This window comes from Lonchura striata, chromosome 9 (assembly GCF_050655825.1).
Source record: "Lonchura striata isolate lonStrDom1 chromosome 9, ASM5065582v1, whole genome shotgun sequence".
NCBI lineage: Eukaryota > Metazoa > Chordata > Aves > Passeriformes > Estrildidae > Lonchura > Lonchura striata.
This window is the reverse complement of record NC_140711.1, coordinates 29,919,335-29,935,427: the sequence shown is the minus strand read 5'-3', so window position 1 is coordinate 29,935,427 and position 16,093 is coordinate 29,919,335. Positions and strand designations below refer to the sequence as shown.

General features: G+C 42.7%; 2 protein-coding genes across 16 annotated transcripts in view; one reads left to right on the top strand and one right to left on the bottom strand.

The window, feature by feature from the left end:
- The window catches only part of IFT80 (intraflagellar transport 80), a 32,140-nt gene extending 26,130 nt beyond the window's left edge, over window positions 1–6,010 (bottom strand). Inside the window, exons 1-4 of one of the 3 annotated variants that reach the window (XM_085587398.1) lie at window positions 5,828–6,010; window positions 4,500–4,576; window positions 3,693–3,914; window positions 501–611 (exon numbers count right to left, since the gene is read on the bottom strand). In XM_085587398.1, the coding sequence (XP_085443524.1) occupies window positions 501–611; window positions 3,693–3,914; window positions 4,500–4,536 (370 nt within the window). In that variant the 5' untranslated portion in view covers window positions 4,537–4,576; window positions 5,828–6,010. Of the gene's footprint in view, window positions 1–500; window positions 612–3,692; window positions 3,917–4,499; window positions 4,577–5,827 lie in introns of all 3 variants that reach the window. The other 2 variants (XM_077785745.2, XM_085587399.1) reach the window with 2 other exon arrangements.
- Window positions 6,011–6,448: 438 nt separating this feature from the next.
- Window positions 6,449–16,093, top strand: part of SMC4 (structural maintenance of chromosomes 4) — a 28,198-nt gene continuing 18,553 nt past the window's right edge. Inside the window, exons 1-6 of one of the 13 annotated variants that reach the window (XM_085587395.1) lie at window positions 6,576–6,658; window positions 8,504–8,567; window positions 8,695–8,996; window positions 10,081–10,256; window positions 10,808–10,999; window positions 12,542–12,718. In XM_085587395.1, the coding sequence (XP_085443521.1) occupies window positions 8,840–8,996; window positions 10,081–10,256; window positions 10,808–10,999; window positions 12,542–12,718 (702 nt within the window). In that variant the 5' untranslated portion in view covers window positions 6,576–6,658; window positions 8,504–8,567; window positions 8,695–8,839. Of the gene's footprint in view, window positions 8,997–10,077; window positions 10,257–10,807; window positions 11,000–12,541; window positions 12,719–16,093 lie in introns of all 13 variants that reach the window. The other 12 variants (XM_085587390.1, XM_085587396.1, XM_085587392.1 and 9 more) reach the window with 12 other exon arrangements.

The following is a 16,093-nucleotide window of genomic DNA, read 5'->3' as shown; positions in this document are numbered from 1 at the left end:
AATGGTGTAGAGATGAGGAAATTGTGGGCTCACTCCCCTAGCATTAATATAAACAGGCTGTAGGTGAGAATTACTGATAATTAAGGGATAAAGCACAGGAATAGTCAAGATCAACGAGCCTTTCTGGCTAAAAAAACCCAAATCTGCAGAGATAAATGTACCATAAATGTATCAACTTAGCAACTTTTTCCTGTAGCAGATAGAAAAGAAAGAAATCAAATATTCTCCTTTCTGAAGTACAGAACAGCCACAAAACCATCTAAGCACTCTGGTATTAAAATACTTACTTTCAATTGGATTGGATGACTTAAATGAAAAAAGAAAAATACTTTTACTAGATCTATTAATTAGAATGGACAACACTAAACTAAAATAGCATTAATTAAATAGTACAAAATGAACTCCTAGTAAACAAGGTGGTAACAACCTCTGATAATTAAGACCCAAAAAAAGTAGATTATTTAGTTTTCAAAGCACTTTATTAATACAGGAATGCTCACCTGTAACCAGGGCTGTTCCCTCATAATTCCACCTTCCTGCAAGGACAGCTCCACAATGTGCTTCTACACTTTTCTCCACTCTTCCTAGCTTGGAAATCAAGTGGAATTTCCCTAAAAAAAAAAAAAAAAAGCGACAGCATATATAACTTACATCATTATAGATAATTAATTATATTACATTATTAATTACATGATATATTACTAAAGCAGTGCTGGTACCTTCTGTGGAAAACACACAAAGAAAGCAACAACACAAAGAGAACATCCAGTTGTTTTCACAGCTCAGATCACAACTATTCCTGCTCCCAGCAGCCACCCCCAAAGTTTGTAATGATTTCAACAGAAGGATCAGGAAGCTTTTCTTCCCAAATAAGGGATGCTGCTTAAATCCAGGAAGATCAAATTTAAACTGGAGCAAAGAGCAGACAATGGAGAGCTTGTAAAAATGAGCAGCCCAGTAACTGAAATAAATGACTTTAAAATAAAATTATTTTTATTTATTTGATCTAAGCTGCCAGACTGAACCACTGCAAGGAAGTTCCTGAGTGCCCAGAACTTTTGGCACTATCATCCAGCCAAATCTCTGTCAGTGCAAGATTTCCAAGGAAAAGATTTTTAACACTGATAAAAAAAAAATTACAGTTTGGAGAAATCAGTTTATTTGAAGAGATCATTTAGAATTCCATGGAATCCCAGACTGGTTTGGGCTGGGAGGGACCTTAAATCCCAATTTAAGAGACACCCAATGAGCAGGGACACCTTTCACAGACCAGGCTGCTCCAAGCCCCCTCCAACACTTCCAAGGTGTAAATTTAATGCATTCCATTATTTTATAACTACAAAATAGAGTTTATCTCATAAATGTATCACTTATTGCATAGAACACCTCTCAGGTCTGAGATTTTCATGTTCCATGTATAAGCAATAACTGGATTTAGAGGAATTCAGTGTTCATTTCTCCAATTCAATTGCCAAAATGGCCTTTTCTGCTTCTACATTAAAAACAATTTTTATTTTCTGAGAAATACATATTTTATTTTCTGCACCTTTTTCCATGCAGTGTCTTTGTTCCACCTGCATCCAAGACCTTTTTCACTGGAGAATCCTTAAACCAAATCTCCCAGGAGCAGGAATATTCCTGTGCCATCACCTACAGGACTCAGCATGAAGTGTCTGAGCTCTTCAGAGCCATCACTTTTTTCAGGATAAACAGAATTCCATGGGATTTTATATATTGAAACAGCCTCTACTGATCTAAGCAGAACACCTGGATATTTCTGTGAGCAATTCCTCAGCTCATAAGAGACAAATGAAATTCCAGTAAAAGCTCAAGCAGCTGGGAAGGAACTGAAGGCCTTGGCAAAGTGAAAATATCAGGAAAATGGGCAAAGTATCAGATAAAATCCTGTTATCCAGGGAAAACTCCACTGATTTTCCAATCTTTTGCATCCTCTCCCACTCCTCAAGCTCCTACTTCTCTCACAAGGCCCCTTCCAAAGAGGGAAACAGAGGAAATTGTAGCGGGGCAGGGAAGAACACGGTTACATGTAAAAGCAGGATCAACTTTCCAGAATTCCTCTGGAAAAAATGTGATCATCACTTAAAACTGTATCCTAATCCTTCTGCAGAAGAGGGAGATCAAGTTTTCAGGGATAGCAGCTTTACTTCTGTAACTTCTTTGCTTTTCCAACAGGGAGATTCACAATTGCTGCCAGTCAAATGCTTTTTCCATGGCATTCCCATAGGGAGGTTTCTCCATTTCCATGGATTTCTGTTCTTCAACTGAGGCAACAGAGACTTTCAAATTACAGCTTACTACACAAAAAAAGAGAAAATTTGAGCCAAAATGCCTGGAGTAGACAGAAGTGATTCCACTTAATCTCTGGTCCTTTTTTTTTTTTTTTAAGTACTGAAGAAAAAATGTCCTCAACCTGAAAATGACTCCCCAGTTTTGAAGGAATTCCCAGTGGGAGAATCCCAGCATATCCAAACATGGAATATAAAACATGTATGTTTTGTTCATTAACTTCCATGGACTCTTAAATGCTGACCTAATATAAAACTGTAAATAAAAAAAGAAAAAAAATGTTAAATCACTTACGATTTGTCCTTAATTTGAAGGTTAAAGCCAAAAATATTCTTCATTTTTGTCAAAAAATAGCAGCAAGACCAATGTCAGTAGGAAATAAAAGAACAATATTCCCCAAGAGATGCACTTCAGAAGAAAACCCAAGGGACTAAATTTACATTTGCTCTGATTTCCAACATCTGCAGTTCAACTAGGAATTAATGTAAAGACATTATGCTGCTTTTCCATTGGATTCAGCAAGTTTCCAGAAATCTTTATCACAGAGGGGAGTTTGCTGGTGCAGGAAAATTGCAGGAATAAGCTGGTGCAGGAAAATTCACACAGGAAGAAAAATCTGATTGGGCACAAGATCTATTTAGGAAGAGAAAAAAAAGAACCCATCCCAAGCAAACCTCAAAGCTTCTTGCTCCCCAGATAATGCCTTGTATTTGACTGAGATGAGCACTAAAGGGTACAAAGATTTTAAATTCACCTAAACATTTTAAATTGCTTTTGTCCCTGATTTAAAGGCAAGATGTTTTCTGTTTGCCATCTTGTGTTAAGTGAGCAGTTTTCCTTATCTCTTCCACAACCAATCCTCTCTTAGGGGAGACATCTGCTGATAATGGGCTACTGAATGTCACTGAATAACTCATAAGAATTAAGAATATCCCACTGGGAGATGCTCTGCCCTGAGGGAGGAACCAAGCATTCCCAGCTGGATATAATCTGGGTTTTTGGGACACCAGCACGGCTTTTCCTGCTCTGGATTTCCCAGAGGAATATCTACCTCTCCAGAGGAAGACTGCACCCTTTTCTGCGGGATCACTGCTCCAACAGAGCCACACCTGACACTCCAGGAGGATTTTAGCCACAATTCCAACTGGACTGAGGCCTAACAGGGTGTCAGAGTGTGTTCTGACTCTGCCAGTGTTGATTTGGTTCACTGCATTATTTATCTTTTTAAAGATCTGTTATTCCTGCTTCCATATTTTTGCCCGAGAGCCCCCCTTAATTTCAAATTTATAACAATTTGGAGGGGAGGGTTCCTACATTTTTTTCCATTTCACGGGAGGCTCCTGCCTCACTTAACAGACCTGTCTTGCCAAACCAAACAGCCTTACCATCAGAACTGGTCAGAACAAAGCTCTCAGCCTGGGATTGCTTCTTGCCACCAATCCCTCTGGGAAACCAGTGCAGATCTATGGGATAAACATCATCTGGAAGCTTCAGCACTCGAGTGGTCTCGCAGGTCACAGGGTTCCATTTCAGGATCTGGTGGTCATCGCTGCAGGAGTAGAGCTCGTCAGCTGTTGTCCAGCCCACACAGCTCACCAGGTCCTTATGTGTCCTTCAGCTAAGGAATCTGAAAATTTACCTATTAAAAATAATCAAATACCCCATCTATTCAGAAAGGACAATAGGAAGATTAGTTTGGTAAGATTGCGTGGAACGTTTAATACTTCAAATAAAAAAAACTACTTCTTTTGTTTGCTCCTCTGTGTGAAGAAGAGCTGGTAAAAATTCAGCCAAAAATGAAGCAAATTGTCATTTCATAAAATGAATATATTTCATAAAAATAAAAATTCTTATCATGATGTTAAGTTAAAGTAATGGAAACATGGCTAAAACATTGGGTTAGTGAAGGGTCTTAGTGCAAAATACAAGTGCAAAACATCCAACTATCATTCAAAAGTGTTGGTTTATTAACACCACATCATATTTAAATGTTCAATATCTCTTAAAACATTGTCCTTAAAGGCTGCAGTCAATGACAAGGGGAACAAAGGAAGAACAGAAAAAAAAAAATAAAGGCATCTGCAATTTACTAATATTTCACTGTAACTTCAACAACAAAAGAAAAAGTTTTCTGGAAGCGTCTAGTCAGAATGAACACGATGTTCCATGTTTTTTTCTGTGACAAAGGATATGTTTTGGCTCCTTTAAAAGGGAAGTCTTCAGTCTCATCTCAGTTGTTCAGATGGAGCATTAAAACCATGTGTTATAACTGTAATAAAACAAATACAAACTGTATAATTAATGTAATATATATGCATACACAAGCAGCCAAAATGAAAAAGGAAGACACTAACACTACCATTAAAAGTTCTGAAGTTATATTACATCACTACTGGGGAAAAATAAGCACCTAGAAATACCTGAGTTTAAAGAGAATTTTGTTTTCACATTTTTCAACTTAATATGGACAACTTGAAGAAAAATTGATGCTGTGAACAGTGAATCCTTAAAGTTGGAAAAAACCTTTAATATCAAGCCTGAAACATCAGAGGTTGGAGCACTGGAGATCCCTTGTGCAGACACACAGCCAGGAAAGGGAAATGTGGTATTTTCCTTTCAAAGCCCAGAACTTTATTATAACTTTTAAAGCATTTTAATCGCTCTGTATGTGCTACTAAAAGGCTGAACGCCCACCCTGGGCCACCCACAGGTACATCCATCACTGCCAGCCCACGTATTCCCTCCGTCCCAAGGAATCCAGCAGGGCTCCGCTGGAATTTCAGGAGCGATGTGGCAATAACCGGGAATTACAAGCAGGAATTATAACTAGGAATTATCCCGATTCGGAGAAATCGAAGTGCCTGACGCCTCCTCCCTTTCCCATCCGGAGCTGCTGGCCCTGGAGATGAGGATCAGGGAGAGCGGGGAATGCCATAGGGAAGGATGGGGGCAGCAGGGAAGGAATGCCAGAGGGAAGGATGGGGGCAGCAGGGAAGGAATGCCAGAGGGAAGGATGGGGGCAGCAGGGAAGGAATGCCAGAGGGAAGGATGGGAGAAGCAGGGAAGGAATGCCAGAGGGAAGGATGGGGGCAGCAGGGAAGGAATGCCAGAGGGAAGGATGGGAGAAGCAGGGAAGGAATGCCAGAGGGAAGGACGGGGGAGCAGCGGGGAGGAAAACCAGCGAGCTGGATAAGGGAAGACAACGGGAAAAGACGGGGGCAGAACAGGAAAGGGAAGGAATGCCACAGCGGGACGGGGGGCATTAGAAGGAGACCCCAAACCCTCGGGGCAGCCTCGGGCAGCACCGCCCGCGCCAGCACCCGCTGCTCCCTCCTTTTCCAGCTTTCCAAGCAGCAATTATCCAACCCCTCCTGGGGGCCGGGGCTGAGCTGTCCCCCGGAGCTCTCCCTGCCCTCCATCCGCCCGTCCCACGCCCGGCCGGGGGTCACGGCTCCCGAGCCGCTCGCCCACCGCCGCGGCGCTGACGCAGCTGAGGGGAGGGCGGCCAGCGCGCCTTTACCTGCGCGGGCAGCGGCGGGGAGCGCGCAGAGCGGCGGCCGGCGGATCCCGGGGTGCTCCCGCGGCCGGCGGATCCCGGGGTGTTCCCGCGGCCGGCGGATCCCGGGGTGCTCCCGCGGCCGGCGGATCCCGGGGTGCTCCCGCCTCCCTCTCCCGCTCCCGTCGCCTCAGGAGCGGCGCTCCCGCTCCCCCCGCCGCCCAAGCGCCGCCGTCGCTATGGCGACTTCTCGCGAGACCACATGCTCTTCATCCTCCTCCTCCGCCACCTCACGGGTGCCCCCCCCTCAAGGTGCCACGGCGCCGCCCGTTGATTAATTAAACCCGCCTCAAAATCGCCGCGCTCTCACAGGTTTTTTTCAATTTTTTTTTTACTTGTAAAAAATTTTTTTTTTATAATTTTTTTTTTTTTTTGTGGTATTAATTTTAAACCAGCGCGCGTCGCCCGGCAACCAGGCGCCGCCCACTGACCTACTTCTAAAATTAAATTTAACCCGTTTCTCCGCCGGCAGGGCCGCGGGGCTGTGTCCCCGCGTTGCCCTCAGCCCCTCGTGTCTCGCAGCCCTCCGCCTGTGCCCAGCAAAAGCCGCTCCCGGCGGGTTTCTGGGCGCTTTCCCCTCCCCGCCGTAACGAACACAAGATGGCGGGCGGGGGCGGCGGTGCCGTTCAAACCCGCGGGCCCGGCCCCTCCCGTCCCAGCCTGCCCCGCGCTTTTTTAACGAATTTCGGTTCGAGTTCGCCGTTTCGGCGCCATTTTCGAGCGTGGAAGCGGCCGAGCTTCTACGGCAGCCGCTGCCGCCGCCTCGCCGGGGCACGGAGCCGCCGGGACGAGCAGGTACGAGCTCGGCGGGAGGAAGCGATGGTGGCTCGCCTCAGGGCGGTGGGGTGGGGGGGCTTCGCGGCGGAGGAGCTGCCCTCAGGGGGGTGCTGAGGGGATGGTGCTGATGAGGGGGGAAAAAAAGAGATGCTGCGAGAGTTGAGGGGAGACAAGGGATGCTGAGGTGGAGAGGAGGATGTTGGAGGGGAAGATGCTAAGGGAAGGTGCTGAGGGGGAGACAGGCGGCGCTGAGGCGGGGGGTACTGAGGGCATGGCCGGAGGCGCTGGGGGACCGGCGGGTTCTGCCCGCTTCCCTCCTCGCCCGGAGGGAGCAGAAGCGGCGGCAGCGCCTCTGCCCGGGCTGGGCTGTCCCCGCTGGGGGCTCCTCCGGCGGGTCCGGCCGGCTGCTGCCGGCGCCGGGCTCTGAGGAGCGGCTCCCCGGGGCTGGGCAGCCCGAGGGCTCCCGCGGTGCGCTGAGGGAGCCCCGCGGCTCGGAGCGCGGCGGGGAACTTGAGCGTTTGGGTAGCGCAGAGACCCGATTTTAATCTGCTGAGAGCTGGGACCCTTCTGGCTCCGGCTCTGCTGATGCTCGGAGGATGAGAGAAAAATCCCAAGAAAGCCCTTAACGATTCGCGTAAAAGAGCTGGATTCGATGATCCCCGTGGGTCCTTTCCAACTCGGAATATTCTGGGATTGTGTGACTTGGAAAGAGCGTGACAAGGGTGCAGTCTGGCTCCTTTAGGCTTTAAAAAAAAAGCCCCAGATTTGTCACTGACAGGGCTTGTCTCTATCAGATTTAATCGGCTGTTAATAAGGAAGCTTTTCTGTCCGTCTCCAGCTCATTTTTTCGCCATCCCCGTGAGGAAAACGGCGCTTGGCAGGAGAGATGCTTTTACCGAACACCTTCGAGCTGGCTCGGGGGAGGGGCTGGGCACGAATTTGTTAAATTTGTTAGAGACTATATGGCAGCTGATTTATCGCGATTTAAAAGCTGAGGTCAAGTAGTTCGGCTTGTTCATTCTGGTGAAGTGTCCGAGGCGGGGGAAGGGTTGGGTAGGTAAATAGGTCTATATTGCACAATTCTGTTGGAGTGGAGCAGTTCGGAAAAAAAAAAAATAATAAATGTGCTTTGAGAGGCTGTAATTGTCCGCGACAGCCATTGCGGAACAGTTCTGAACGGGGGCATAGACTGAAATTGCCTGAAAATGAGTTCTGTCTCTCATTTCCCCCCCTCCCCCATTGTCCCAAAAGAAGGACTCTCATGAGAGTGTGGGCTGGGGGTAGGTCTGAAAACGTCAAATGATTGGCACCAATTGTAAGATGACTTTCTAACCACGTCAGTTTTTTATCTTGTGAGAAGTAAACTTTCTCATGTCTGTTTTTCTGTGAACTCACTTCGCCACTTGCTGCGATTTCAACTCTTTGGGGAGAGTTTCGCTCCTTTTCTTCTCATCGGGTGCTTTCTCTTCACCCATTTGGGGAGCTGTGCTCGAGTGCCAGCTGATGGCTTTTGTAACGCTCGTCCTTACTCATATCACTTTAACATCCCGACTAGATGAAGGTATTTCGTCTTTGCTTTCTCTCTGAAATGCTGAATGCTGGCAGGAAGGGTTGTGTTGTGTTTTGTGAGCAGAGTGTGTCGATTTAAAATATTTAAGAGTGAAATCTTTGCTATAATCACGCAGGGTTTTTGTTTCTCTATCTGTTTATCAATCTCTTAATAGCCATACAAATATTTAGCACGGATTACTGAAAGTAAAACGAGTGTCAGGTCTGAAATATAACGAGTTCTTGCAGGAGAGTTAGGGACATGTGGCTCCTGGGCTTGTTGTTGAATGTGTCTTTTAACTCTTTTGCCCCCAGCACCACGGTGGCTTTCAGGGAGCAAAGTCACTGCCCTGAGCGTGTCCCCACGAGCTGGCAGCAGGTAGATCCACGCTGTTAAAGCCCCTCGTTTAGGGGGGTGATGTGTCTTAAATATATCATTATAAAGCTAACCTCGATGGTTTTTTTTTTTTTTCAAATTTGGATTTTTATCTTCTAAATGCTGCCAGTCTTGAGTTTCTAAATGAGTCAAGCATCTGGGCAGAGGTGTAGGTGAATTCCTCGCCGGGGCTGTAGCTCAGTGCTGAGATCACGGGGTTCTCTTGTTTGTGTTAGCAAAGGAGATAGAGCCCTTCAGTTGTTTGATTGCTTGGAATGGAAGGGGAGCAGCCAACAGGGACCGTGCCACGCAAGAGCACCAAAACCTCCACTGCAGCCCGTAGGAAGGGCAGGGAGCCCTTGGAGGAGTCCTCCACGGACATGGAAGTGGAAGATGAAGGCACCAGGGAGCCTGACAAAGAACCTCCCCAAGGTAGGTCTGGGCTGCCTGTGGTGGTGCTGACTGAGCTTCCTTAGCAGCAACTTGAATTTCCCAACTCTTCCAGATGGGATTTGCTCTTTTCCCTTCTACAAAGCAACGCTGAAACCCCTGGCAACTTAAAACCGGTTTTAAAGTGGTCAAAAGAGCTTGCAAAGAGTTAAGGGGTTTGGCCCGATACAAGTGCAAAAGCAATTTGTAGACTTTCTCCTAATAAAGCCTATTTCGGAGCTCTGATCTGGAACATTGTACTTAAGATTGTGGTACAGCAGCAGGATTTTTCAAATTTATAGGCAGCCAATGGTATGGGATTTCTTGGAATGGTATAAATGTCAAGTTTATTTACTTAACTCTTAAAATGATTTGACTTTCTTTTTCATGAAGCAGTGTGTTTTCTTGAGTTCCTTGAGCTGAGCTTTCGCAGAAAAAAATCTGCAAAACCAGCAGCTGTGTAACTTTTTAGGGAGCCAGATGTGCAGTTGTTAAAGGCAGGTATTTGACAAATACATAGAAGTTGGTGGCAAAAACTGCTGCTTGCTGGAAGGAGGAGTTGCTGGTGCCTGAGGAAAAGCTGCTCTGCTGATATCCAGGGGGCCAGTTTGTTTTCGTAACAAACTTCCTGTCTTTGCAGAGCAGCCGTGCTGTCATTGCAGCTTTCAGAGCCTCCTGAGAGATCCCCAAATCTTGCACAGTGGCTCTGAAATGTGGCTTTGCACTTATTCATTAGAAAGGCTTTGCCTGCTCCAGATTTGCAGATTTATTGTGATGGTTGGAGCTGTTGGAATTGCAGGGGGCCTGTTAAAGTGTGTTGGAATAAGAATTACATAATGAAAGGACAAACCCAGCGATGGGACATCTTAAGTAGCTCTTAAAAAACATTTTGTTTGTGGAAAGAAGAATTTTAATTCCACTCAGCTCATATTAATAACTACAGGCCAAAATGTAGCTTGTTTCAGACAGAAGTGATGTTTGCTTTTTCGGTTCAACATTTTAAAAGGTGTCAAATCACTGAGAGCTTACAGTTGTTTTTTTGTTGTTTTCTTTTTATCTTTCTGTTTATTTGTATGGGTTTTAGCAGCCTCAGATGAGGTGGTGGATAATCGAAGTTTAGAAGAGATTTTGGGTAGCATCACTCCTCCCCCACCTCCAGCAATGACCAGTGAACCTGGTGCTCCTCGCCTCATGATCACTCACATTGTAAACCAGAACTTCAAATCCTATGCAGGGGAGCAAATTCTGGGACCTTTTCACAAGGTATCTTTCTTTTTCCTTAAGTAGTTTTGAGCTGAAGGTAAGACTTTACTGGGTGGTATTATTCCTTCCTGCATTTTCTTCATCTAAGCTGACCTCAAAATAACTGAAAAAATATTTAAGGTTTAGAAATATTTTGATAGTAATATTCTAAATTAAGTAGAGAAAACAGCTAAGTGCAACTTTCCAATGCTGTGCAATTTTAATTTGTCAGCACAGCTTAGAAAAGCTCTCTTTTCTCTTGATTTCGTTTGCTGGAGAACTTTTAGGGCTGTGTTTGAAGACAGAATATTTTTTTGTGCCCACAAGAGACTTACGTGGCTGAGCATGAAACTTAGCTTGTGAAGGCTGTGAAGTGCAGGGCTTTGGGTTAAGCAGTGCAGCTGGGAAAGCTGAGCTGAGCTGTGGGGCTTTTATTCACTTTTACCTTGGCAGCAGAAGCTCAGCTCTCAGACACTTGCACGCACGAGGAATAATTGTGCTTGAAATGGGTGATGGACACTGGGCAGGATTTATTTCCCTCTGAAGATCACTTTTTTCCCTTCTCTGTGCAGCGTTTTTCATGTATTATCGGGCCAAATGGCAGTGGCAAATCCAATATCATTGATTCCCTGCTTTTTGTCTTTGGCTATCGAGCCCAAAAAATCCGCTCCAAAAAGCTCTCGGTGCTGATCCATAATTCTGATGAGCACGAGAACATCCAGAGCTGTTCTGTGGAAGTTCACTTCCAAAAGATCACTGACAAGGTATGTATGATCCCAGGCTTTTTCCCTGAAGGAGCTGAAAAACTTTTAATATTTGCTTATTTTCGTTGGAGCTGGGGAAAACTTCAGAGCAAGATTAGTTTACCTTTGGGATATAAACCATCAGTGTTAATTAACTTTAAAAATCCTCTGTTGAGTAGTGAAGCTCTTAAAATCCTAGTAAGGATTCTTTCATTTGCTGCAGGACTAATATGTGATAAATTTCTGTTTGAAAGCCATTTAGAAATTTTTAATCATCATTTTAAAAAGAACTCGTTTTAATCTGTATTCTCGTTTTACTTCAGGTAAATAAATTTATTTTTGCAATTAAAATAATTTAATGAAAATGTATAAATCTGTATTTAGACATATTAGATATTCTTAAATATATAACAAAAATAAATGTATTAAGAAATAAAACCTATTTAAGCAAAACTTTTCAAACCAATTAGAAAGTGTTTTAGGTTATCTACATTTAGAAGAATATAGAACAGATCTGAAACTTATTTACACTTTATGTGCTGTAAGCAAGCCTGCAATTTTTTAACACATTTTTCAGCAAAAATTCTGGACCCCACATTTTACCACTAAAATTTTTTGAAGCTGATATTTTGTTTGAATGAAAAGAAAGTGTAGGCAAATTAAAAAAATATTTCTTTTGCTTGCTGCTTTGTGTATTGATAAAAAATGTAGCACATTTTTGTTGATTTATTGCAATTGTGGTACAAAGAATTTATTTCTCCTAATTTAAATTTCTTTTTTGTGCACACAACCGAACTTTTAAATTTAGGTTCAACTAAAAAAGTGAGAAGTGTACATTGAAATTCCAAAAATGGTGCTAATAAAGAGGCAGCATTTACAGCCTTTTTTAGGAACTCTTTTAAAACACACTTATTTTTATTTCTTTTTGTATTTTTAATAACCAGATTTAAAAACTCATCTATTTAATTTTTAAATTTTTTTTTTTTGCCTTTGTGTGAACATGCAGAAGCTGAGTTTGATTTCAAACCAGAGAGCAATTTGAGAGCTCTTGGGGGGGTTAATCTGGGTGAGTTTTGACTTCTTCAGGCCTGGCAGCAGCTTTATTTTGGCTGCTGCTCTGGAGGTAGATGGGAGCTCTCTTTTGAAGCTGCTGCTGTCACATTTGTCACATCTTTCATGTTTGGTTTTTTTATCTCGTGCACTTTTCTGTGGAGCTGAGAGCTCTGCAGTGCCCAGAGCCACTGCAGGCTGGGACAGCACAGCCCTGCAGCCTGGCCATGCACAGGCAATTCCTGCAGCACTTCCCCAGCTCACTTTGGGGGGAGAGGCATCAGAGGAAGACAATTCAGGGGGATTTTTTTGTCCACTTCTCAAAGGATTTTTTTTCTTGTTGTTTTTCTCTCTTTTTCTAAGTGATGCACTTTTAAGACAGCTCCCACTTCTACAACTCAGAGTCCATGATAAAAACATCTCATGATGAAACTTATATGGTTCATTGTGAAATAGGAGGTAAATTCCCATCTACAGTAATTGTTTCTCTGGCTTTGTGTTTCCTCAAAGCAGGAAGGAGATGACTACGAAGTCATTCCTGACAGCAAATTCTATGTCTCTAGAACTGCCTATAGAGACAATTCCTCCATCTACTACATCAATGGCAAGAAAAAGACATTCAGAGATGTGGGGCTGCTTCTCCGAAGCCATGGGATTGATCTGGATCATAACAGGTTCTTAATTTTACAGGTTGGTGTGTGAATAAAAGCCATTTGAAAGTTGTATTTCCAGTTAAAACTGAAAAAATGCAGGTTTGAAATGTTGCCTGGGAGGCCTCGAAGTGCTGTAGCAGCACATCATGGTTTGCATGCTCTGCTCAGGGTGCAAATCATGATTTGCTGCTGTAGGAATTGAAGGCTCAGAAGCACTGGGGGATCCCCTGTCCCTTTTCCAGGAGGGAATTTGGTGCTGCTGCCTGCAGGACTCGTGCTCGTTCCGCCCTAGCAGCACGTAAATATTGGAGTGTCAAAGAAACCTTCAACCCCAATATTATTGTGCTGCTTCAGCGTGGCAGAGACTCAGCAACTGGGGCTGCTTTTAGCTCTCAACTCCAGCAGCAGGAATTGAAATTGGAATTGTTTCATTGTTTCATCTCCTCTTGTCTGCTGCTCTCGTAGAGACCTGGTTTTACTGAGAAATGGGAGTGGGAAAATGAATTGTGCATGAAATAAGTGCAAGAAAAATCCCCTGAATTGTGTTTGTTATTTACACTTGTTTACCAGCTCCAGAAATAGTTTTAACCAGTGTTTATAACCAGTTACAGTTTACAGACCATACTGTAAAATTAATCACAATTTGTCAATATAATATCATTCATATTCATGTTTGACCTTCAGATTCTGAGGCTTGTTTGCATCTGTTTGCTGCTTTAAAGTCAGGCTGAAAGGAACAACATTATTTTTTTTTCCCTAGTTTTTAAATAATGAGAATTTTGCTACATACCAGCCAATTTAAATGTAAATTAAGCTACAAGTATTTAAATATTAATTCCATTAAATAACTATTTCTGCCATTACCTGTAATTACTAGCAAGTCCCAAATCTACTCTGGCCTAGAAATCAGTGATCAGTAGGAGCTTCCCAAGGTCTGAAATATTTAATAGTTTATTTTAGGCTTGGTTTTGTCAAAGGAGCTTCCAGTTCCCCTCTAAAAAACCAAAATATTTAAAGAACTTGTAGCTGGGTGGCTGTGCTTGCTTCACTTCCTCCAGGCTTTCTGAGCAGTCCTTTTTTACAGCTACACCCACAAAAAGAGGATATCTCTGTTTGCAAGTCTCCATGCCAATTAATTATTTCCTCCAACACTTTATTCCTGTATTTTCTGCTTCAGGATGGAGAGAGAAGCACCTCCAAGAAAACAACCTGCAGTAAATACATCCTTTTTTAAAAAAATACAGTTCTGAAATCTCATTTTGCCAAAATTTCCAGAAAGGAGAAATGTAAAGTGAAGGATGAAGCAGGGTGGGAATGCTCATCCAGAGATACCTTTGGAAGGGACTATTGATAGCTTCATTTATTTTATATTCCCCCCTCCCCCAAAATGGGATTTGTGTTCTTCTCCCACAAATTGTTTCAATGAGGGGAGCATCCCTTTTTTCCTAAATGCTGGAATTTCAGGCTTTCTACCCTACAAAGGGAAATAAGGGGAAGTAGAGCAATGATTTTTATAATTCACCACCACCGTAATTTTTATATTTCATCCCACCAGGCTTTGTCTCAAAAACTGCACTGAGATTTTCTGGTTTCTTCAGCCTTTCTGACTGAGGACAGGCTCTTTCTCTTTGCCTTTTTAAAGTGAAATCCACTGATCTGACTGTCCAAAATTCAGTATTTCCACGTGGGAAATGTAGCAGTATTTTCCACAGAATGACAGCAGAACTTCAACCCCCAAATCCTAAAATTTATAATTAGAAGGCTATGGATTGTTATCACAAGAATTACATTTTTTCCCCATAATGTTTTCCAAATTATTTAAAATTGAAGGGATAAATAACAGGTTTATTTGGCTTTTACTCTTTTTTTTAAACAGCAAAACTTAAGAGTTTAATTAAACTAAGTTTAACCAAGTATTTCTCATTTAAAATAATTCATAAATCTCTTCTTTTTGATTATATAAATCAGGTGTAATTTAAATATTTCATTCGTACTGCAGATTTTGGGAAAAAATATTAATGAAGGATTATCAAATGCTGGTTGGGTGTGTGACAGAACATTTGCTGTCAGTACTAAAGAAAATGTTGTAAGAGAACATATCCTACATTAATACCAACACCTTTAGAATTTTGATTTTATCTTGCTCACATAATTGCCATTACTCAATGGAAAATATTTGTTTTTTAGAAGACTGCTTCAGGGTTTTTTTGCTTCCTTTCCCCCCTTTCACCCCCTATTTTGCAGTGTTTTTCTGCTGATTTTTGTGCTTTTTAGGGTAAAAGTTCTAAGCTGAGTTTTGAACTAGGTGTTTCTGCTGATGCCAAACTGAAAATATCAAATCAAACTGCTGCTAACTTCTGTGAATAACATGACAAAAAAAAAACCACTGTGGGAAAACAAAAAATGTCAGAGTAATTGAGTAGTTCTAGAGAAATTACAAATTCTGTGCCTGAACTTGCAAATTGAAATAAATCTGGTTTCAGAATTCTTCTGCTTCCAGTGGGAAGCTGCCAGCACAGAACAGGAGGAGTTTGTCACTTCTGGGATCCTTAACTCCAACACTCCATAGTGCATGTTTTTAATAAATTTCTCTGTGCTTTTAGTACTTCAGGAATAGCCAATTATTCTGCATCGTTATAATAATTATTATTTAAAATAATCACAGATCTGTTGCATTTTTAATGAGCTTGCCACAGCCTGAAACTGCAGCATGAAAAAATGCATCTTGTCACTTAGAAAAAGAGAGTTTGGGGGAAAATCTGGCACCTTGCTGCTGCTTTTCTGTCTTCCACACCTTCCAGGAGCTTGGAGAGGTGTAAGAACAACAAATAAAATAATTGAGCTTTCACTGGAAGCCTTGGAGCCCTGCTGTGGCCAGGCTGACAAACTCAGAGTGTTTGTGCTGTTCTCTGGAAGGGTCAAACATCTCAGCCTTCTGTGCTTTCCTCTAAGGAAGGAGGAGAGAAATGGGGGAATGGCAGGGTTGGAAGTGAGGGAGAATATTTGGGATCTGTGGCCACCTCTGGGATGGACAAGGTGAGAAGCAGAGTCACCAAAAAGGGTGAAAAAGCCAAGTGGAGCTGCCCAGGTAACCCCCCCATCACGATGCTGCACAGCAATATTGCAGAATTCATTCTGCATTCATGGCAGCAAACTTGTAAATGGATTTTAATTTATTTCAGAATCTTACAAACAAATTAGAATTGTTTTAAGTCAATTTTTATCCTAATTGCAATGATTTTCACTTGAATATATTTGATAAACCTAATTAAAATATTCTCCTGTCATCTTGGGTTTAAACAACTTAAGGGATTTTATTTGGTAACTGGTTTGTTTTATTTTGTAACTGGGTTTATTTGGTGTCTTTTGTATTTTGGAGCTCAGTTTTATCCTGTGGCAAGATGGGGTTGCC